The sequence below is a fragment of the Ictidomys tridecemlineatus genome, chromosome 1 (assembly GCF_052094955.1).
Source record: "Ictidomys tridecemlineatus isolate mIctTri1 chromosome 1, mIctTri1.hap1, whole genome shotgun sequence".
In the NCBI taxonomy this organism is placed as follows: domain Eukaryota; kingdom Metazoa; phylum Chordata; class Mammalia; order Rodentia; family Sciuridae; genus Ictidomys; species Ictidomys tridecemlineatus.
The window spans coordinates 34,169,070-34,192,237 of NC_135477.1; the positions used below are offsets into that span (position 1 = coordinate 34,169,070).

At 36.9% G+C, this 23,168-nt stretch overlaps 1 protein-coding gene and 1 long non-coding RNA gene across 3 annotated transcripts in view; one reads left to right on the top strand and one right to left on the bottom strand.

Moving 5' to 3' along the window:
* Positions 1–10,706, bottom strand: part of Tnks2 (tankyrase 2) — a 61,639-nt gene extending 50,933 nt beyond the window's left edge. Inside the window, exon 1 of one of the 2 annotated variants that reach the window (XM_078038157.1) lies at positions 10,200–10,706. In XM_078038157.1, the coding sequence (XP_077894283.1) occupies positions 10,200–10,398 (199 nt within the window). In that variant the 5' untranslated portion in view covers positions 10,399–10,706. The remainder of the gene's footprint in view (positions 1–10,199) is intronic. The other variant, XM_013362149.4, reaches the window with a different exon arrangement.
* The window catches only part of LOC144375045 (uncharacterized), a 40,489-nt gene continuing 27,330 nt past the window's right edge, over positions 10,010–23,168 (top strand). Inside the window, exons 1-2 of the long non-coding RNA XR_013434357.1 lie at positions 10,010–10,157; positions 21,741–21,810. This is a non-coding gene — a long non-coding RNA (uncharacterized LOC144375045). The remainder of the gene's footprint in view (positions 10,158–21,740; positions 21,811–23,168) is intronic.

A 23,168-nucleotide genomic window follows, 5' to 3' on the forward strand; every position in this document is an offset into this window, starting at 1 on the left:
TAAATACTCATGAAGTTGACTAGAGAACACCACCTCTCCCTGTCTCTAACTAAATTATTCTTATGTTCAATGTTTTAACATGTTCCAATCCCTTTCATTTTATAAAAAGTATTCTCCCTAAAGTCACTTTACCATTTCTCTGCTCCTTCACATAACCCAATCTATATTATTCCCCTCTATTTTCCCAAATTTGATTGGCTTTGCTTCTTCCTTACAACTTCTTTCAATAAGGTCACTTATAATCTCCACATTGCCAAATCCAAGGATACACCTGTCCTTACTTGACTAGACATCTTTGCTGAGATGGTAGCAGTTGATCAAAAGCTTAAAAAAGATGAGGGAGGGGCTGGGGATGTGGCTCAAGCGGTAGCGTGCCTGGCATGCGTGCGGCCCGGGTTCGATCCTCAGCACCACATACCAACAAAGATGTTGTGTCCGTCGAGAACTAAAAAATAAATGTTGGAAATTCTCTCTCTCTCTCTCCTCTCACTCTCTCTTTAAAAAAAAAAAAAAAAGATGAGGGAGTTAGCCTTACTGGCCAACAGTAATAAAGCCAGAGTGGCTAGAGTAGAGAGAGAAAGAGATAGCATAGGAGATGAGGTTAGAAGTGATGAGGACCAGATAAGGACAACAGATTAAAAGGCTTGAAGATCACTGTAAGAATTTCATTTTTTAAATTGAGGAAAATGGAGAGTCACCACAGGGTTCTGAGCTGATAAATTACATGACATAACTTACATTACTCTGACTACTCTTGGAATAGATTGTAGAGGTTATGGGTAAAAGCACCTGAGAGCTTACAGTGGCTTAGACCATAATCTCATGATACTTGTCAGAATAGTGGAAAGTTTAAGACTCTGGATACTCTGGAGGTAGAGCCAGCAGTTTCCTAATGGATTAGATATGGGGTGAGAGAGAGAACAAGAGCCACTGAATATGAGTGAGGAGTTTTGGATGACCCCAAGGTTTTTGGCTTTAGTGATGTATGGCTGCCATCCATTGAGAAAGGGGAAAGCTGCAGAAGACACACTTCGCGGCAAAGGATGAGGAGTTCAAGTATTGGACATGTCATATCTCCCCCCCATCCCAGCGGGGGTGGGGTGGGTTGCTGCTTTCTCTACCCAATTTCTAAATGCTGGAATTCCTCAAGACTCAGTTATCTTTTTATACAATCTTATCTACTCCTATGACTTTAAAAAACTATCTAAATATACAGCCTTCAAATTTAAATCTCTGGTCTAGATTTTTCACCTAAGTTTCAGTATGTTTACTTGACATACCTTCTTCTTGATAATTCAAATGCATCTCAAACTCCACATGTTCCGCAGCTTCTCTCCATTTCCATGGACACTGTCTGAATCCAACCAGTATCGCCTCCATCCTGAACTATTCCAACTGTGTCCTAAGTAGGCCTCTCATTTCCACTTATGTCCCTAGTGATCTTTCAAAAACAGACATCATAATACATCTCTCTTTAAAATAACTCATGATCTCCAAATGGTTTCTCTTAGAATAAAATTCAAACCCTTTATTGTGGCCTACAGGGTTACTTGAATAAAATAGTTTTTATCACTTCTAACTGAATTTCATACCACTCTTCTCTTTCCCAACTATGATCCAGCTTTCTTTTAGTTTATCAAGTGTGCTAAGGACTTGGTAAAGGCCATCTTTCTGCTTGGAATGTTCTTCCCTTGAACATATTACGCCTCACTTCTACTTATTGTCTAATCTGTTTAATGTCACTATCTTAATGAGGTCATCTCTGACCATCCTATCTAAAGCATTCCATTCTGCCCACCCACATTATTTTCTATATTAACACTGTTTATTAGTCTGTCTCCCCATCTCTTTGACTAGACTGTAAGCTCCATAAAAGCAGGGATTTTGGTCTCTGCTGTTCACAGTAGTATCACAATTTGTAACTATTTCTTACCTATCTCTTACTTCCATAAAAGGTAAGAGTCATGTATCTTCTAGATCATCACTACTTCCCTGGTATGTAGTATATAATATCTGTTGACATTTGCTATATTAATAAATCAGGCTTTCAGAACAGAGAGTAAAGTAAAACTAAGAACAGCACTGTAGAAGCAAAGACAGTTATCATTAGTCCTGACTTCAGTCTTCCTTTATCACTATCTAGGCACTGTTGATCACACTATCCTCCCCAATTAGGTCATCCAACTATCAATTAGTTGTTAACTAGTTGTCAACAATATGCCAACATGGTTCCTTATTGATTAAGATGTCTAAAGCAGGCTGGAGACTGAGAGAGGTGTTTCCAAAGTCACATCATAAGGACTATGTTAGGTGGCAATAGTTTGCTACATTAATACAGTAGAAGATGATTTTTGTATATTTAAAGCCACACTTTGGCACTAAAGGAAATTACTTGGAGGGAGCTAGAAGGCAGCTCTTAAAAATAAAAAATCTTTCACTGTTGGGATATTGGTGAAACCTTAAAGAGTTAAGATGCTTCCCATACTCTCAGGTAATCCCTTGATGAAATCTTTATTCTTATGGTCTTAAAAACAGTGATTCTTGAGTGGGGGAAATAGCTTTATAGGATATATTCTGATCATGTTCTCACTGGTCAGGTAAAATGTGAATAGTTGTATCCTAAAAGTCAATGCCAATCTCCATATCCTAAGAGTTGCTGAGAGCCATTGCCAAGTAGGACGCATGGTAATCCTTGCCAGCGTACCCCATGTTAATTTGCTGCGACCTTGCTTGTGTGTTTGAGAAAGGTGACCCTGCTCAATGACCAGGGTGGATCCAGGATTAGGGTGTATCCTGCAGGAAGTATCCCCATCCTTGGGTTTAGGGCGTGACAATAGGAGTTTTAGGGAAGTTGGAGGTTGAAGATCATTCCTGCTGGGAGTAGGGCGTGCCTGCTGCCTGAGTTCCCGTGGAAAGTATTTAGGACGTGAATTGTGCGGGAGATTGGGGATTGCCCCCAACCTGTGTGGAGGCGGTGTGAGATCGGGAATAAAGAATTGCTGTTTGAACCTACAAAGCTGTGTGGTGGCTCCTGATCTTGTGCCAAGCCCAGACTTTGGCAAAGAGTCTCTTTACAAAGGAATCAGAAACCTAAAGTTGGTAGTCGTGAATGTTCAGGACACATTATAGTTTATTTTATAATTACGGAACAACATTCATTGTCAAACACTGCTCTGTTTAAAAATCCTGAGGAAATCATACATCAAGTATGAATCTACTATAAAGTTCTGACAGAGAAATGAAGGTCTATTTAGAAAGTTATTTGATCAATAACTGTGTCACTTAATTACAGGTATTGTGTTCATTTCAGTTTTCTCAGGGACAAGGCCAATGTCTAGCAAACAGTGGGGCTTGATAAATATTTGTTTAATCTAAGCCTCATTTTGGGGGGGAATAGCAAACAAAGAACCCTCTCAGAGAATAGAGTTGATGACTTTGGACCACTAAGACAAGCAATTTATTCATTTTCTATCTTGTCAAAGTTTCTTTATTATTCAGATGTCATTAATTTCAACAATTCCAGGAACTGTCTTTGTCTTGCCAATCATGACCACTGTTAACAGTACCATATTTTGCAGCATATACTGGAAATATGCTTTCATCTAATTGGCTTCCAAAAAGCACAGAGGTAGAAGTCACTACAAAAAAAACCAACCTAGACTCCGAGGATGTTTCATTTAGTACCACTCTCATCCCTGTTTTTAGTCCAAAGGTGGCACAGGCCACTGAAGATACAAATGGTCCAATATAAGATGATGATGTCTTACTAATCTAAATATAGGTCAACATCACATAGTTTTATCAGAGAAAAAGTTCAGAAACAAAAAGGAACAAATGCCATGAAACAGAAAATTTCAGAGTTCTGGGAGATGGGGAAAGTATAATTAAGAGCCTCAGTTTTATCTTATATAGCAGGGGCTACTCAACAGATTTTTCAAAGGAATGTCATTTTACATTTCTCAATTGCTAATTACTTTAGTTTACAAAAATCCAGAAAAGCTATTTCCCACATGTATTCTGTATAATGAGGAATATAAGGGAGAGGGCTTTACCCATCTCAACTTGGAACAGATATAGTATCTGGCCAGACAAGAAGAAACTTAGAAAAGAATAATGTCATGGCACTAGGATGATGAAATTCTGACCATCTGCATTGGGGAACACTGAAGAGTATGCCAAAATAATTATTTAAGTCAACTATCTACTCTAGATTCAAGGAGAGTTGAATAAAATGGCTTAACTCAAGATCTTTTAAAATATTTTTTAGCTGCCAATGGACCTTTATTTAATTTACTATATGTGGTATTGAGAATCAAACCCAGTGCCTCACACACGCCAGGCAAGCACTCTACCATTGAACCACTACCTCAGCCACTTAGCTCAAGATCTTGATTAAGATAGCTGGAGATTTATTGTGTCAAGAATTCTGAATTCTTTAAAAAAACAACAAAACAAAAATGTGTCACAAAACCAACCAAAAAACAACAATAAAACACCAAATAGCATTTATAGCCTAATAAGAGATATCACAAATTTGAAAATCCATTAAAACACAGTGATAAATTTTTTTATGTTAACATCAAACATAATGGTGAGGATTGAAACTGATATTTTCAGGGAAGCTCATTCGCATGCATCAAATCTCACTATATAATATGGTAGTTACTCATAAATTAATTGGTTTTGTAAATCTTTTGGAACCAATAGTCAATCTTGCTTTAGGGCTAAAATAATATATTTTATCTCATTGCTTTGTGATAAAATACGTTAAGATTGATTGATTATACAGTACTAAAAATTCAATAATGGTTTAGATATAGATAATTGTGTTGTCATAAGAATGAAATAAGATGATATGCAGCACTTGCACACTGTCTAGTAAGTAGGCCATGCTCAATACATGCAAAGCAATTGTTGCCATTCTTGAAGATACCATTGTTTTAAATTAAAAATTTTGATTGGCACAGGATGTTTGTACATATTTAGATACAAAGTGATTTTGGGGGCTCTATTTAGATATATATGACAGGAAGAGTGTATTTTGACATATTATACATACCTGGAGTATAACTTATTCTAATTAGGATAGCATTCTTGTACAAGAGGTGGAGCTTCACTGGTCATGTAGAGACTCTGAATTCTTTTTTTTTTTTATACCAGGAATTGAACCCAGGGGTGCTTACTGACACAGCTATACCTCCAGCCCTTTTTAATATTTTATTAGAGAAAGGGTCTCTCTGAGTTGCTTAGGGCCTCGCTAAGTTGCTGAGACTGGGTATGAACTCTAGATCCTCCTGCCTCAGCCTCCTGAGCTGCTGGGATTACAGGTGTGTGTCAATGCATCCAGCAAGGATTCTGAATTCTTGAACAGACTGATCATAATTGATATGGGGGTTTTCTGTTCATGATTTAATTATTTCTCACATTAAAAAATTCTGAAGATAATAATCTATAATTAAAGACACAGGCAGAGAAGATACACCATGTTCATCTCCCATAAATATGATGGTGGCCTATAGTCAAAAAGGAAATGGTATTGAAGGAGTTTCAGAGGTCTTTGACAGGATCATTTATGGGAAGGATACAAATAGCAACCCTAAAAATTTCATTTATCTTTAGCACCTTACTTGTCAAAATCTTGAAGGAACCATTTTACTTTTTTGGTTACCAGTATGATAATGACCTGTTAAGTCAAACTGCCCACTTAATGTTGAAATCCCTTCTATAACATCTCTGAAAGATGACAATCTAGCTACTGTTTGGATACTTCCAGCCATTTCCACAGCTGAGATGGTTAGTCTGTCTGAATCCTTATAACATTTATCCTACTGTCTTTAGTTCTGATTGCTGTAGGCACACTAGTCATATACACTCATACATGACTGACTCTTCCACATATGTGAAGATAATAACATGGTCTAGTTTTTCATCTCTCGAATAAGTACCCCTAGTTTTCCGATCTGTTGCTTGCATATGTTCCAGAAACTAATTCTACTTTCCTTCTCTGAAAAAAAATTCCCTTTAGTAATCAATCTATATAACTGTATATAATAATTCAAGTTCAGTCTAAATGGATATGGAACAATAATATTACTATCAATCAAAACAAGTATTAACCAGCGGGGACTTCATGATGTGAGTTTATTTTCAACTTGTAATTCTCCCAATTACACATATAATCTTTGTGCCATATATATACTTGAATTTCTTGAACCTAATAAACATTTTTCACTACTGAATGCTACTTCTGTGTATGCTCCAAAGAATATTTAAGATTCTTAAGTCATGGAGTTCTACGCCCTCACTCTGAGTTCTAAGATTCTAAGGAAGGCCATATTTCTTTTACTACAATGGGCATTAAGTGTCTTTTTTCCAAAGTTTCTGTCACTTCCTATTTTTCAGAAGTAAGTTAGAGAAGCAGTCTTTCTTACTGAAGTTTGTTTTCTTGGGGCTTACAATGTCAAGAATTTCAGATATTCGTCCTTTTAGTAGAATTAGAGCTAATGCCACCCTACCACCAACTTGCCTCTACAAGTTCTATGATGTGTCACAAAAAAATCATTCATATCCTGCGTGTGGTTAGGGGTCAGGCAGAGGGTGGATGAAAAAGGATGTTATTTCCAGAATAACTTTTCTCTTAAGAAATGACTTCTTAAATCATAGTTACCTATACATATGTAATCTAGTTCATTAGTAAAAAAAAACACACAATAATAGAAGAAAAATTTCTGTTTATGTTAATTACCTTTTCCATTAACAATTTAATTCCCTTAGGGTTGGAACTGATTTTGTCTTTTCATTCAAAGAAAGATTTTCTTTGAATGAAAAGACAAAACAAATTTTTTTTCTAAACTGTTCTGCATTTTCTGAGGTCTACACACATCTCATTCCTTCTCTTCTTTGGGAAGCAAACCAAAGACAAAACATGCCCCTACACCAATAAAATCTCCAAACTTTAATTGGCTAAAGATTTTTAAAAAGAATGACCCTCCTCCCATGTTCCTTTACAATGTGTGGAGACAAGTAATTGCTTGGTTAGGCAGTAACACAGTACCAACACCTATGTTGAACACCCAACAGAATGCTTCCATATACATTAACATGACTGATATATCACGTTACAAAACAACCTGTGAAATGTATTCTCCAAATACTAAGAGAAAAATGAAGCTGAGTATACTTAAAGAAAATAAGTGCCTCTCTTTAATATAATTTTTTTAGATTAAGTTTACAAAACCATCTTTAAAAAAACATTTCTTAACCTTTTGGTTTAAATGCAGGACTTAGAAAACTTTAGCTAAAATGTTATACTTCAATTCTTTTTTTTTTGTTTTTTCAGAGTAGAAATTAGAAGTTTATTAAAGGACAGCAGAAAAGATTTCTCCCAGAGGAAGAAGGGGACCCAAGAGGTGGAATCCCTGAAAGTGCGGTTGTTTCCCCTTTTTATAGTTCTTTCAGTGATGGAATGTAGGTTGGAAGGCCTAAGGGGTGGGAAACAGGTGGGCCAAAGAAGTAATCTGGGCAGGAAGGACTTCATTAACACTTCTTTGGGATGGACTTTGGGCCTAGGGCTTTTCTTGGGACTTCATTAACATTTCAAGAGTTGCTCAACTTTTCCGGAAATTCATTCTCAACATGGCCTCCATTTTAGATTTCACTCGATATTAGACCCAATTTACCTAACTACCTAATTTTAAATCTGGCTTCATTCCCCCCTCTAATTTTGGGAACTCCTTACTGCTGTAAGGAAAGGGGGCGAAGATCGTTCTGGCTTCTTCAGGCTGAAAGGGGATGATGTTGGGTAAGCAGTTTGGAGTCCCCTTTAAAAATCGGGTCTATCGAGTGGTCCATGATAGAAGTCCGATTGAGAAGTAATAAGCTGGAGGGCCATTTGAGTGATGGGTGGTCTATAAGAGAAACAAGAATTCATTAGTACTGGAACCAGATTGATGCAGCAATAAATGCCACAGCACAGGAATATGCCAATGAGTATGATGCCAAAGACAGAGACTAACAATGTTTTCCACCAGGAAGTAACAGAGAACCAGGAGCTAAGATATTGTTCCCATGACAAAGTTGGTGAGAACATGGCTTCTATCTGAGCATGTAAATCTTTAAGGATATTTATCACATTGCCAGAATTGTCAGGGATGTAAACACAACATTTAACTTTTAGGGTTACAGATGTCCTTTTTCTTAAGATACAGTTTAATAATTTAATGTCATCTGGTCTTGCAAAATCTTTTTTCTAGCATGACCTCTGTGTCTAATAGAGAAACCTTTAATCTTGTTACTCAGGGCTGGATAATCATACTAGCAAACACCAAGCCTACCTGTGTAGGTTAGAAATAGCTGTAGGCCTTAAACTAAAAACTACTCTGGCAGTTCCTTTTGATAGTTATCAGGCATTTCTGTCTGAAAATCCTTCTTTGTAGCCTCCAGTCTTACTTATTTTGGGAGGCTAACATAAAGTGGTTATACTTAATCTTATAACCTAAATCTGAGAATCTGAGTAGACTGTGAGCAGTGGACCAGTTCCTCAAATATAAAGTTTTCCATTTCACTCTGAACATAAAATCTATGTAAAAGATACTTTGAAATGTTGGGAGAGAACTGAAGGTGGGACGGTGGAGGAGAAACAAGGTCAGTGAGAAGATAATACCATAACATTACACCTCTAAATATTACTATTTTCAGATTATGAACTCACTAATACACCAAATTCTTGAAAGGTAGCAACTAAGATCTTCCTTGACTATTTTTATCTCACAGATCAAGTGAACATAATCTAAGTAATACTACCCTTTGGATTATGTATCAGTTGGTTGTAACAGTTTGCCAAATCAGTTGGTTAAATGTTGACTACATGGTCAAACAGGACAATTCAAATTAACTGAAGGAAGGCAGTAATGACCACCCAAATCTAAAGCAAAATGGCTAAAGAGGTGAGATATGACTTCAGTATTCTTGCTTTTATTTCCATTGCCCACAAGTTTTTTCTAGTTCTCACAACTATGGGTCCACCCAAGCTTTTTTCTCTTAAAAAGGCTCTGCAGGGAGAAACAGAACAAAGGTGCAATTGATCAAGAAAGCATGTTTCCTGGTAGTATTTACATTTTAAAATGGGAACAGGTTAAAGCAAACAAATCTCCAATTGGTAGAAACCCTACAAGCAATGTCTAAGAACAAGGAAATCTTTCTCAAGCTCCTCCACTCATCCTTCCTGCCTCCAAAGAACAAGGATACTTTAAAAGGTATCTCCCAGCTTTAAAAAAAAAGAATGTTTTAAAACAATCATGATATACATCAAGTAAAATACAGGATTATAGAAGTACTGAGGATTTCTCCCATTTTCAACCACTTGAAGTTAGAAATAGTCACAACCTTTCCTGAAAGTGAAAAAAGCATACAGGCTTTATGGAATTAAGGTGACTGTCCTATTCCCATTTCTGGCTCTTTCAAATACTTCAATTAAATTTAACATTCTAGTGTCATAAAATGAATCTAATAAACAGTAAGAGAAATTCAAATGCTCCAAATGTGACAAAGTTAGCCCCAAGCTAAAGAACCTACACCATCTTTTCACTGTATTGCAGGGACTACCCACACCCAACCTAAATCAGATCTCAGTGCTTCCAACTTGCTTTTTTCAGTTCTAGTCTGTGTGGAAACTTGCTAATGATTGGCTACTCTGATAAACCAATTAACGCTGTGTCAATAGCGATTAACCAACTTATAAATTACATCCTAGCACTTTACAAAGGTCTCTAGACTTTAACTCAACGTACTGATAAGAGTTAACAGAAGAGCCTGCAATACGATAAATGTTTGAGAGTATTATTTCTTTCAAATCAGAAGGTCCATTTACTATGTTCCCCATTCTTTCTTATGTGTTAAGGGCCTCTCAGGGTAGCAAGACCGGAAGTTGTACAGGTATTGTTGATACTGTAAAAGAAAATAATGCCCCAAACCAACCAAACCAACCCCCCCCCCAAACCAAAACCCCACTTCCAGAGAGTACAGCACGCTAACCCACCCCTAATCTCCTTAATCCCCACTTAGATGGGAGTGAGATTGCCAAGACCAGCGTCCTGAGCGAAAGGTCGGGGGCAGAAGAGCACGGCGTGGTTTCGGGCCTGCAAGCCAGAGGGGCACAGGTGGGCTCGGGAGCTAGGGGAGGCAGCGCTGGCCTGGGTTACCTGCAGCGAAGTGGAGCGGGGTGGACTTCCTGCCCGCTGTGTCACGGCTGTTCACCTTCTCGGGCGTCACCAGCCTCTTGACTCGCTCCACGTCCCCGTTGCGGCACGCTTCGAAAAGCTCCCGGGCGGCCGGCTCCACGGCCTCGGCTATAGCGCTCGCGCAGGCCGCACCGCCGCCGGCGCAGCGGCGGCCCGACATGATCCTGGCCGCCGCCGCCAGCAGCAGCGCTAGCAACGGCAGCAGGAGCCCCGGACCCGCGAGCAGGAGGGCGAGGCCCCCCGGAGGAGACGCGCTCAGGGCCTGGGCCGCTTGGCTCCCTGCTGTCACCGGAGTCGGCGCAGTCCCATGGCCGCGCCGCCGCGCGCCCCTAGCATCGGTCGGAGTCCTCCGGCTGCCCCGCGGCAGCGGAAGCAGCGAGAACCAGCCGTCCGAGTCCTGAAGCGACGCGGCGGCGGAAGCTGGCAAGGCCCCTCCTGCCAGCTCGGTGGAGCCCTGGGAGCTCACGTGACGTCGTTCCGCGCGTGCGCACTTGCGGGGACACCGGCCGGGCAGCTCTGGGCGAGTGGGGCCGCGCGGAGGGGTTTGTGGGAAATATGAGGCGAGAGTCCTAGGTGGCGGCTGGAGAAGGGGCTTCGTCCCACCGCCATCTTTACAGCGGTTCGGCGGAAACCGAGCGCCTCTGCCTATTGCCTTTAAAAAAAGAGAGGGCACAGATTTCCCGAGATGAATTTTCTTCCTGTTAATATACTGAAAAAGAGCCCTTGGAAGTTTCTCTCCGTTCTTGCATATTCTTTTGGGAGTGTTAGGGTGGAAATTTTCTGTATTTTAAGCTTCCTTTTCTCCTGTAGGATTTCTTTACCGTATTTCTCTCCTGAAGCCCCCGCAACTGCTTTTGTTTCTTGTAAGCCACTTTTCAGAAGTGAACCAAGTTTGGAAGAAGTGTCCCAAGATAAAGGAAATCAAGAAAGTGATGAAAGTTATTCCAATTCTAAAGTAACAATTGAGAGGAATGGCTCTGTTGAATTACTTTTTCATAGCAAGTTATGTGCTTAGTGCTGACTGGAAGACCTGTCTATAAGTCAGTATTGTACAGGGCACAGCAGTGGTGCCAATATGCTGGGCGTGCACATCTCCAGAAAAGGCTTCTGAATTGTAATTTTTTTTTTCTGTGACCAGGGAATACAAGGAAAGCACCTAATTTATTTTCATGCTCAATGTAGAGGCATAGTTGTGAAAGATTTTCCTTACCTCAAAAAAAAAAAAAAAGTAGATAGGTTTTGCCTGCGTAACTATTCATGTTGACCTTTGGCATGCTGACAAGCTTTTCTCCCCTATCGTATTAACCTGTTTTTCAGGAAATCCAGTTTTTGTTTGGGAGTGTTGACTCACTGCTGTGCTAGAAGAGAATGTCCACTTTTTACAAAAGCATTTTTATAAATATGAACGTTGTTATAAATATGTAAGTTAAGTAATCGTATGTACTTGAAATGCTTAATATAAATCAAAATTTTGGTGCATTTGAACTCACCAAAGTACTAGAACATTGTCAATATGATTGTTTCTTGTTTTTCTTCCTCATTTCACCAACTTGCCAAATATATTCCCAATTTTTATTACTGTTTCTTGTTCAGTAATTTCCACTGATGTATTTGCTTCTGATGTACGTGTCCCTAAACAACACGTTGTTTAGTTTTACTTGTTTTTCTTTTTTTTTTGAAACAGGGTAAGGCCATATTGCCCAGTTGTTTTCTATCTTGTAGTCTTCCTGCCTAAACCTCTAGAGTAGTTGGGATTATAGGCTGAGCCACTGTGCTTGGTCACTTTTATTTTTATTTTTTTGAGCTTTATAAAAATATCAGGTTTTTTTGTAATTTCTTTTCACTTAACGGTTTGTGAGACTCATGCATTCTTTTCATTGCTTTATAGAGTTGCATTAAATTAACATACCACAATTTTACAATTTTGCTGGACATTTGGTTTGTTTCCGACTTTTTTGTTATGAACATTCTTTTCCACTCTTCTAGTACACCTGTGCAAGAATTTAGTATGGGAGGCTTTCAGACATTATGCACTACTCATAGTATAAGAAATTCATTTGGTGTCTTCAACCAGGAAACACACTTGCCTATGTCCAATGAAAGTTTCTTAAAATAACAAAATCCTATTTGCCTGTCCTATGTGTCAAAAAATGCTAATTGAGACTCTTAACATGCATCACAGAACTCACTAGTAAGTGTGACCCAAGTTTTGAAAAACACTGAAAGAAAGGATTACAGGAAATATAAATGTTCACTTTCCAAGGTAACATTGTTTTTCAAAGGGATTGTTAATAATGTCTATACCCACCTGCAGCATATAGGAATTTTCATTTTTTATCACCCACCCTTGGTATTGGCAGACTAATTTTCCATCTTGGTAAATGTAAATGATATTTCAGAGAGAGAGTAGTTGTATTTTTTTGAAATAGCAAATAATCATTAGAGAAATGCAAATCAAAACCACAGTGAGCTATAACCTCATACCCATTAGGATGTAAGTTACTATTAAAAAAAAATACAAGAGAGAACAAGTGTTGGTGAGAATGTGGAGAAATTAGAATCTTTTGCACAATTTGTGGAATCAAAAAATTGTCATCTGTTATAGAAAATAATAGGGTAGTTCCTCAAACAAATTAAACATAGAGATATCAATCCACTTCTTAGTATCTATATCTCTAAAAGAATCGAAGGCAGGATCTCAAGGAGATATTTGCACATCCATGTTCATAAGAGCATTGCAAGAGCTGAGGGGTACAAACAACCCAAATGTCCATGAATGGATGGATGAATAAGCAAAGCACACAAACACATACATACGTATATAAATATTATTGAGCCCTCAAAATGATGGAAATTTTGTCACATGCTATGACATGAGTGAATCTTTTTTGTGGGAGTGGTGGTACCAGAGATTGAGCCCAGAGATGCTTAACGACTGAACCACATTCCTACCCCTTTTTATTTTTAAATATTTTAATTAATTTATTTATTTTCATGTGGTGCTGAGGCTCAACCCAGTGCCTCTCACGTGCTAGGAAAGTGTTCTACCACTGAGATACAGCCCCAGCCCACCTCTTTATTTTTATTTTAAGACAGGGTCTCACTAAATTGCTAAGGCTGGCCTTGAACTTGCAGTTCTTCTACCTCTGCCTCCTGAGTTACTGGGATTATAGGTATGGGCCACTGCACCTGGCAACATGAGTGAATCTTAAGGATACAATGCTAGGTGAAATAAGACAGTCACATACGATTCCATGTAAGTGACTATTTTATTTGTATGTGATTCCATGTATGTGACTTGAATTAAATGTACTAGTTTTCTGAGGACTGCTATGAGGAAATGCCACAAAATGGATGGTTTAAAGAATTGACACTTATTACTGTATGGAGGCAAGAAGGTTCAAAATCAAGGTGTTAATTTCTCCTTGAGGCCTCTCTCCTTCTCACATGTCTTTTCCTCCACATGCACAACTCTGTTGTCTCTTTTGTGCCCAAAATTCCTCACCTCATAAGGAATCCTGTCAGATTGGATTAGAACCCACACCAAATGACCCCATATAACCTTGATTATTTCTTTAAAGACTCATTCTCTAAATATAGTCACATTCTGAGCTACTGGGGATTAGAGTCTCAACAGAAGAATTGGGGGCTGGGGACACAATTCAACTCATTATGTAAGGTATCTAAAGTAGTAAAATTCACAGAAACAGAGAGTAGAATGGTGGTTATTAAAGGCAGGTGAGAAAGGGAAATGGAAGATTGTTTAATGCTTATAGAATTTTCGTCTTATAAGATGAAAAATTTCTGGAAAAATGTTGTATAACAATACTTAAGATTACTGAACTATTCACTTAAAAATTGTTAAAATAAGGCAGGTGCCGTGGCCCATGCCTGTAGTCCCAGCAGCTTGGGAGACTGAGGCAGAAAGATTGTGGGTTCCAAGTCAGCGTCAGCAATTTAGCAAGGCCTTAAGCAACTCAGGGAGACCTTGTCTCTAAATAAAATATAAAAAAGGGCAGGGGATGTGGCTTGGTGGTTTAGTGCCCCTGGGTTCAATCCCCAGTACAAGAAAAATAAATAAATAAAAAGGTTAAGATGGCAAAAAAAGCTAATAAAATTGAGTATCTTAGTTTGTGATGCTATAACAAAGTATTCAAGACTGGGTTATTGTTTATAAATAACTATAATAAATTAAAAAAAACATTTATTTTAGTTCTGTAAGCTAGAAAGTCTAAGATGAAGGTGCTAGCAGCCTAGTGTACTGTGAGGACTGCTCTCTGCTTCTAAGATGTGTCTTGTTCCTGCAGCCTGTGGGGAGTAACACTGTGTGCTCTCATGGCAGGAGGGATGGAAAGCAAGAGAGAACTCCTTTCAAATTTAAGCCATTTTTTCAGGGTACTAATTCTATTCGTAAGGGTAGAGCCCTTAGGTCTTAATCACCTCTCAATGGCCAAACCTTTTAATATTATTGCAATGAAGATTAAATTCAACTTGAATCTTAGAGGAGTTTGTCTTTTGTCCATTTTTATCATGTTGTTTATCTTTTGCTATAAATTTATAAGCATTCTTCATAAATTTATATACTAATCCTGTCAGTTATATGTGTTGAGAATATCTTCTCCCAGTTTGTAGTTTGTTTTTGACTTTCTCAATGAGAAGATGTCTCAATTTTAATGTAGTTGAATTTATAAAGATTTTCATCTAGAGTTTGTTTCTTAAGAATTCTCCTTTAACACATGGCTGTAAAGATATTCTTTATTTTCTTCTACAAGTTAAAAATTTTTACCTTTATATTTAAATTATTAGTATTCATAGACTTGATTTTGGGATTTATTATAGGATAACAAATTTTTCTAGCACCACTTATTAAGTGTTCTCTACTTTGAGAACTACAGTGCCACGTCAAGCTTCCTCATATTCAGGAATTAGTTTCTCTTTCATTCCACTGATTGATTTATTATCCTTCTTCTAATACCATACTCTTAATATTTAATAGCAGTCATTGGTCAATAGTAGCTATAAAATCCTCTGAAGCATTCATTATAAATATCTCCTATGTGGAGACGTAGGCTAATTTTTTATTAGACCTTAATTCTGCTCCCTTTGAGGAATTCTGTTCATGGTTCTTGATTTTACCTTCTTGGATATTCTTCCTTTTCTATTTTTCTTCATGGCCATACATGAAGAGGTTGTTGAGGAATATACCCTTTATGGGGACTGCACAGTTTTCTCAGCCTGCTTGCAGCTATGCAAATTTTAGAACCCAAAGATTATTTTAAAACTAGGATTGTTGAATGATTTTTCAGTCCAGATTCTATAGTTGACCCTGTTAGTTTTTGTTTTTGGCAAAACAATTCCTTCTAAACTTAATTGGTTTCAGATTAATTTGCTTCTAGTTAATTTCATATACCTGTAATGGCACTTAAATTATTTTGCAGATACAATTCTCAAACTTGATTATTTCCTGCTTCCTGAATGCCATCGAGTTTTTCTCTCTTAATGATAGTTACTTTAAGGCCATTGGGCTTGGGAAGGGCCATTCCTTTAATTTATTCTTTTCCATTTGTCTCAATATCATCATCATTATCATGATCATTTTGCTTTACTGGGGATTGAATCTAGGGATGCTCTACCGCTGAGCCCTTATTATTTATTTATTTTTTAAATGTTGAGACAGAGTCTTGATAAGTCGCCCAGGCTGGCCTTGAACTTGCAATCCTCCTGCCTCAGGCTCCCTAGCTAGGATTATAGGCGTCTAATACCTACTTGGGTTTGAGTGTGAATTTGAGTGTGTTTTAATTTATCTCTTCTAGACTTATGGTGCCAATCTTTTTCTTTTTTAATTTATTTTTTAAAATTATGCAATCTAATTATACACAAAAGTTGGATTTGTTGTTAGATATTCATAGATGCACAACCCATCTCAATCTTTTTTTAATATATATTTTTTAGTTGTTGATAGAAATTTATTTTTTATTTATTTATATGTGATGCTGAGAATGGAACCCAGTGCCTCACACATGCTGGGCTCACCTGCCATTGAGCTACAACCCCAGACCCCATCTCAATCTTAATGGCTCTTTGTTGCATAAAGTTTTTCTCAATTTCCTTCTTTTTTTTTGGTCCTTTAATGCCCACAATTATGAATTGTTTTTATTCCCTTTAATTTTTGTTTGAAATCAGCCAATTTTATTTGAGATCTTCCTATTTTCTAATATCTTGCTAAATCCAATCAGTAACCATAATACATGGTTAACTTTTGGTTTTCCTAGTGTCTTCCCCTACAGAATATATAACGGTTGAAAAGAATTTGAACTTACATAATGAGGGAGCTCGTAAAACAGCCTCTATAAGGCTGTTTTCCTTTCATTTAATGCTAGTTTGATTTCTGTATGGCAGGTAGTTGAGAAAGGAAGAATATTAGGAGGTAGACTAGGATAGAAACCTGTATGAGCCCAGCTCTCACTACCTTCAAACTTGGTGATGTTGGTGTCTAGCAGGAGGAAAACTTTGTCAAGGAGACAGAGAAGCTGAAAGAGGAATCAGAGGAAATTGGAGTAATTACAGGCCCAACTGTTGTTCCCATACCAATGAGGTGATCCAAAAGAAAGTTATCAATGTACATGAGCTATAACAATGCCTGTTCTGACGCTGGAAGACAAAAATTATTGCTACTGCTTTGTTCTTCATGTCAAATATTCTGCAAAATAAGTCTCCTGTGGTCCACCCTAACCTAAATGATTAGAGAAGGGGATTTGGGGAGATGTAGTTTTACCTAGCGAAATTGACACAATACAAAGCCACATAGGTGTGTGTCTTCCCTCAAATTGTTTTATTGATTATTTCATTTCCAATATCAATCCCAGCAGTTATTTTTCTTCCTCCTGTAGAAATGTATAAGTTGACTCTAAAATCTATATGGAAATGTAAAGGATCAAGAACAGTCAGGATAAAGGACAAAGCTGGGGGGTAGGTCTTAGACTACTAAATATCATGACTTCTTACATTACTGTTAATAATGAAGGTCATGAACCCAAGGATAGATAATATACCAAAGAAATAGAATAAAAAATCCAGAATAAAACTGACAGTATGTGCAATTATCTGATTTATGACAAAGAAGAAACAATAGTACAGTAGTGAAATAATAGTCTTTTCAAAAATTGATACTGGAACAATTTCATACCCATATGAAATGATAAATTTTTGCCTGTGCTTCACACAATAGACCAAAAGCAATTGAAGCTAGATTAAGTCTGATAAAGCTCCAAGAAAAAAGCACAAAGGAAATATATTTATAAGTTTGGAATAAGTGAAGATTTTTTTTTAACAATATGCTAACCATCAAGGACAATAATTGATAAATTTTTTATCAAAGATTCCATTAAAAGTATAAAAAGTCAAGCCCTAGAGTAGGATAAGATAGTTACAATATATTTATATCTGACCACTGACTGGATGACCTTCAGATTTTATAAAGAACTCATATGAATTAACATAAAATGAGAAAATATTATAGAAAATGAACAAAAGATTAGAACATTATCAACCAATAAATGTATAAACAACGCTATCAGTCTTCAGGGAAATGTACTTTAGAACCACATGAGATATCATTATATATCCATTGAAATGGCTACAATTTAAAGGAGTGACAATGCCAAGTGCTGAAGAGACACTGGAGTAACGGAACCCTTATGTACTGTTAGTGGGAGTGTGGGTTGGTACAACTGTAGAGAATTAGCAGTATCTATTAAAGCTGAATATATGTAAATCCCATGACCTAGCATTTCCAATTCTAGGCATAAGTCAATACACATATTGACTTACAGTACATATAAAAACTTATAGGCTGGGAATATGGTAGAGCACATGCTTAGCATAAGCAATCCTGGGTTCAATCCTTAACACCACAAACAAAACAAAACAAAAACTTCATAAAACACTCATAATAGCTCCAAACCGGAAACTAGCCAAGTATCCAGAAATAGGATGAATACATTGTGAAAGCAACATGGAAAATTTTAACAAACATAGTGGAAAGCAAAAGAAGTGAATTGATTCAGATAAGCTTCAAAAACAGGCAAAAGTCACCTATGATACTAGAAGTCAGGAAAATGGTCACCATTTGAGGACATTTCTAGGAGGAAGCATAAATAAGCTTCTGGGTAGCTATTAGAGTCCTAGTTCTTATTCTTGTTATTTGGATAACCAAACAAATAGCAAAAAAAAAAAAAAAAAGCCCAAAAACTTAAGATGAAATCTACAATTCTGTGAAAATATTTACATTAATCTCATTCCTTTGAAAAGTAATCAAGCCAAATGCTTACAATTTGCATACTTTTCTTTAGTTTTGTTAAATTTACATAAAATCTTTACTGAACAACCATGAACTAATCCTCTCCAAACATGCTGCTGATTTTTTCTTCTAGTCAAATAATAAGGCATCAAGTACTAATCAAATAACAAAGTGTGGAATAGAAGTAAACAAATTTCACTGATCATCAGTTGAAATTATAACATATAATAAATTCCCTTTATCACTGAAGATAAGATGCCAAACAAATGCCTACTACAACTAGCAATACTCAATCTCTTCCTTTAAATATAGAACACTTAATTTTATAATGAACATTTGATCTGAAAACATTAGCAATTACACAAATAGTTTTTATATACGTCTGGCTTTCTATCTGTCTTCTGGGTGAAACTCATTATCTTCTTAAGAAAATCTTCAACATGAAATTTTTTCTTCTATTTAAAAATCTCATTACATTTTCAACATACTGACTTTTTCCTCTGTAGGAGTGAGAAAATAACATCATAGTTGCTTTGTATGAGTAAGTCTTCTAAATGGCTGCACATATACAAATCTTTAAACTTGCAAATCATCACAAGCTGGAATAGCTTTTACAGTTCTTGGTAAAGACAGCCATCTAGTGGAAATAGTTCTACTAATTTTAAAAGACTAGCAAATAAAGTGAATATGAACCCATGGCTCAACTGCAAACTGCCATGTTTAAGCATCGATTATTCTCATGCTCCTTACTTTATATTCAGGCCTGCAAGTGGAGAAAGGGATCTTGGGCTAGGGAGATAAACCGGTGCTTTAGTTCAGGGAATAGAGGGTCATCAGAATAGAAGCAGAATAAAAGCAGTACTGTATTCAAGTATGCACTGCTTTGGGCTGCTTTGAATGCTCCCTAAGATAACAGGAAAAATATAATTTTGTAGTATAGCAGAATATTTTTTAATGTAAGCTGAACAACCAGCACCTGGCTATGGTGTAGGAAGTGTAGTTGGCAGCTACCAGCTCAGTAAGAATTACAGGATAAGTTTTCCCTTAAATTGATATTTTAAAAAATTAAAGTCTACTGATATACCAAAAATACTCAACAGCTCTGGTTCTGAGAAGGAATGGTATAAAGCCAGGAGTTTGAATTAGGAATGTGAATACTTGAGTCAGATATGCTTTTGGTGTTTATCACCTGTATGACTTTGCTCATTTTACTTATCCAGATTACAGTTTTCTTATGGATAAAAATAACATAATAATAGCATGGTCACCTGTGACTTTAGTCTAGGAAGAGAACAACTCTTTCTTTTTAGTTCCTTGGATACTAGTTGTGAATTAGTGACACCCAGAAACACACAGTGAAACTCTCATTTATCATGTCTTACTGTCCATCCATGTTTAACTTATGAGGTCCATAGGTCACTTAATGAATTTTTATAGCATATGCAATTCTACAGTTAGAGGTTTAAAATTTATTAGCATATTCAAAAATAAAGAACATTGAAATGATTAACAATAACCTTTGATAGGTTTGATGATGGATGCCTAGAGCTCTAGGTCAGATTTTATATTTTCTTTTCTTACTCTTTGTTTTCTTCTAAATTAGAAAGTGTTAATTCACAATTATGAGCATCAGAGATGGGAAGAAATGTTTTCAGACTTTGTGAAGACTTTGGGGTTGAATATGGATCCTGAAATTTTGGGGAGACATTTTCAGAGATATATTTTGGAGAAGAACATATATAATTCTCCAGTTAGTGATATAGATACTTCAGAATTTGGTTGTTTGCAACTCTAAGAAAAATTTCTTGACATTTCTGTTGCAGTGTTTGTTTGTAGTTTAAAAATATGCCCAATAATATACCATCTATTTATTTCTTTGAAGAGTAAAAAAAACCCCAAATATTTGTAAAGTGAAATGATTGTATATTGAATCATTTTTATTACAATGTAGTTTTCTCATGAAATCCCAACACTTTAACCTCAGGATTATCAGCATATTTTTACCTTAAAATAAGTTCTGGCTAGTCAAGATACTAGATATGGTACTCAGATATGCAGTTTATGGAAGTCTTTAAAAAGATCTTTACCAACATTATCAGAATCGAGAGCAAAATTTTATTCTGTCTTGATTTTAAAAGCTCATGTAATTACTTGTTTTATTTAATAGCATAAAAAACTTTGACTTTTTAAAAATTTGGTCTCATCCCAAGCTTAGTGTTCTTATTAGCCATACCTTGATCATTGTAACAGTTATCTGTTTCCTACAACACCAAGTGAATACCAGAAGGTATATGTCAATTTTTGTCTGTGCTCTGTAACCATAGCCACCTGTGTGTTGGTGTTTCATTTGCATGGCAACATATACTGGTTCTGTCCATACCCAGCGTTCTGTTACTACTAAATCCACTCACTATACATTTTCCATTTCACAAAATATTTGCTAACCATAGTTTCTTCTTCTGCAGCATGGATTCTCAGTTATAAATGCATAAAATCATCAAGTGCATGCCGAAGTCTGGCTTGGCACAAATCAGGAGCCACTTGTCAAAAAGAAACTAACTTTATTTTTAGAACTACAAACGCCAAACTAAACAGCTCCAGGGAAAAACCCTCAGAGCCCAACTGCCACCACCGGCTTCCACAAGCCTCTCTCCCCCACACCAGCCTCTCAACCTCCCACAATCCTCCTCTCTTGAGGCCGATTGGCTGGGTTGCGTGGGCAGAGCCAAAGAAGTCACCCAATGAGCAGCTCCGTGGAGGAGCCAATCAGCTAGATGTTGCTGGGGCCGCTGTGAGCCAATCATCAGCTGGCAGTCTGAAGGGCAGGGAAACAGCCCAATGAACATCACCGCAGAGGAGCCAATCAGCTAGATGTTGCTGGGGCAGTCTGAAGCTTGCTGGCAGCTGGAAGTTTGCTGGGGCCCCTTTGGCTGTGGCTCTCAACAAGTGCATTCTGTTATTTGTATTATCCATATGTATGCTATGAAATGATTCTTAATGTCAGTGGTTTTGAGCAACTAAAGAGCTACTTTCTAGCATGGATATATGATAGCAACTACCTTCCAAAGCTATATTCTGGATATTCAGAATTCAGTATTATAAATTCTGCTAATAGCCCATTATTATTTCTATGAGAAAAACATCAATTTTATTAATTATGGCTATTATTCTAAACTTCTTTTTTTTTTAATATTTATTTTTAGTTCTCGGAGGACACAACATCTTTGTTGGTATGTGGTGCTGAGGATTGAACCCGGGCCGCACGCATGCTAGGTGAGCGCGCTACCGCTTGAGCCACATTCCCAGCCCTATTCTAAACTTCTTACCAGTACTATAACTTATACTGGTTTTTATTACGAGGAATGAAATTTCGAGTGGTGCCTTTAAAATTTGGCCCCCTTTTTGCCCCTGGCAACCAAGGTATCTCAGTTTAAGACTGGAAAACAGAATTTTGTGCATATTAGTTACTGGAGAGTTCATGATGCTTTACTTACCGTAATGTTTCAATGACATGAGCTGTTTGAAACATTTTGGTAATAGATAATGCTCTAGCGACCATGAGTAAATGGATCATCAGTTCTCAAAAATCCTATGTTCCAGTTATTGATCATTATACTTAGTGGTACTTTTCTTTTGAAGATTTCATGTGAAGCCAAGTATACTCAAAGTACTCTGTACCAATTCTAGTTCTGTTCTCCCACTGTATACTTGTAATAGAATTCTTAATGATGATATTTCTATTATCTTTGGTACTATTTTTATACTACAATTAATCACTTTTGAGTTTGATATATATTTTTGAACCAGAGAATATAACCCAACTTAATAGTAAAAAACTGCAAATTTTATAAATATAAAAATTAATGCAAAATGATATAAAAAGTTCTTTTAGATAAAAAAGTCTTTTCATTGTTTTTTCCTCTGAAAATGACAAATTGCCTTTGAATACCAGTTTGAAATCACTGCCATCAATTTTGGCAATTTAAACAGCATTGATTTTGTATAAGGAGAATGTAAGTGGCATTGGGTTTTAAAGACAACAAGAAGATTCTGTGAACGGAAATTTTCGACACTGAGATGTTAAGTATATATATCTCAGTGATTCTACCTATGGCTATCCCTGTATGAACACAACCCAAATCAAGGTAGAAAACATTTTCATTATCCTAGATAGTTATATCATATGTTACATCATGCTCCTTCTCAATTAGCCTTTCTGTCTCCCTCCAAGGCCTATTCTTTTTTTTTTTCTTTGTTGTTTTTGTTGTATTAATTGCTAGGCAAGCCCTCTACCACTCAATTATATCTTCAGCCCTTTTAAAGTTTTGTGACAGGGTCTTGCAAAGTAGTCAAGGCTGGCAGTGGCCTTGCAATCTTCCTGCCTTAGCCTCCTGAATAGCTGGGATTACAAGTGTGAGCCACTGGCTTGGCCTATTCATGAGTTTCATAAAAACATATGGTATGTACTCTTTTACGGCTTCTTGTTGTCAGCCTAATGTTTGTAAGATATATCTATATTGCCTTGAGGATCCATATTTCATTCTTTAAAATTTCTGAATGGTATTCATATAGATATGTATAATCTATATGTATGCTACAAAGTGATTCATAATGTTAGTGTTTTTGAGCAA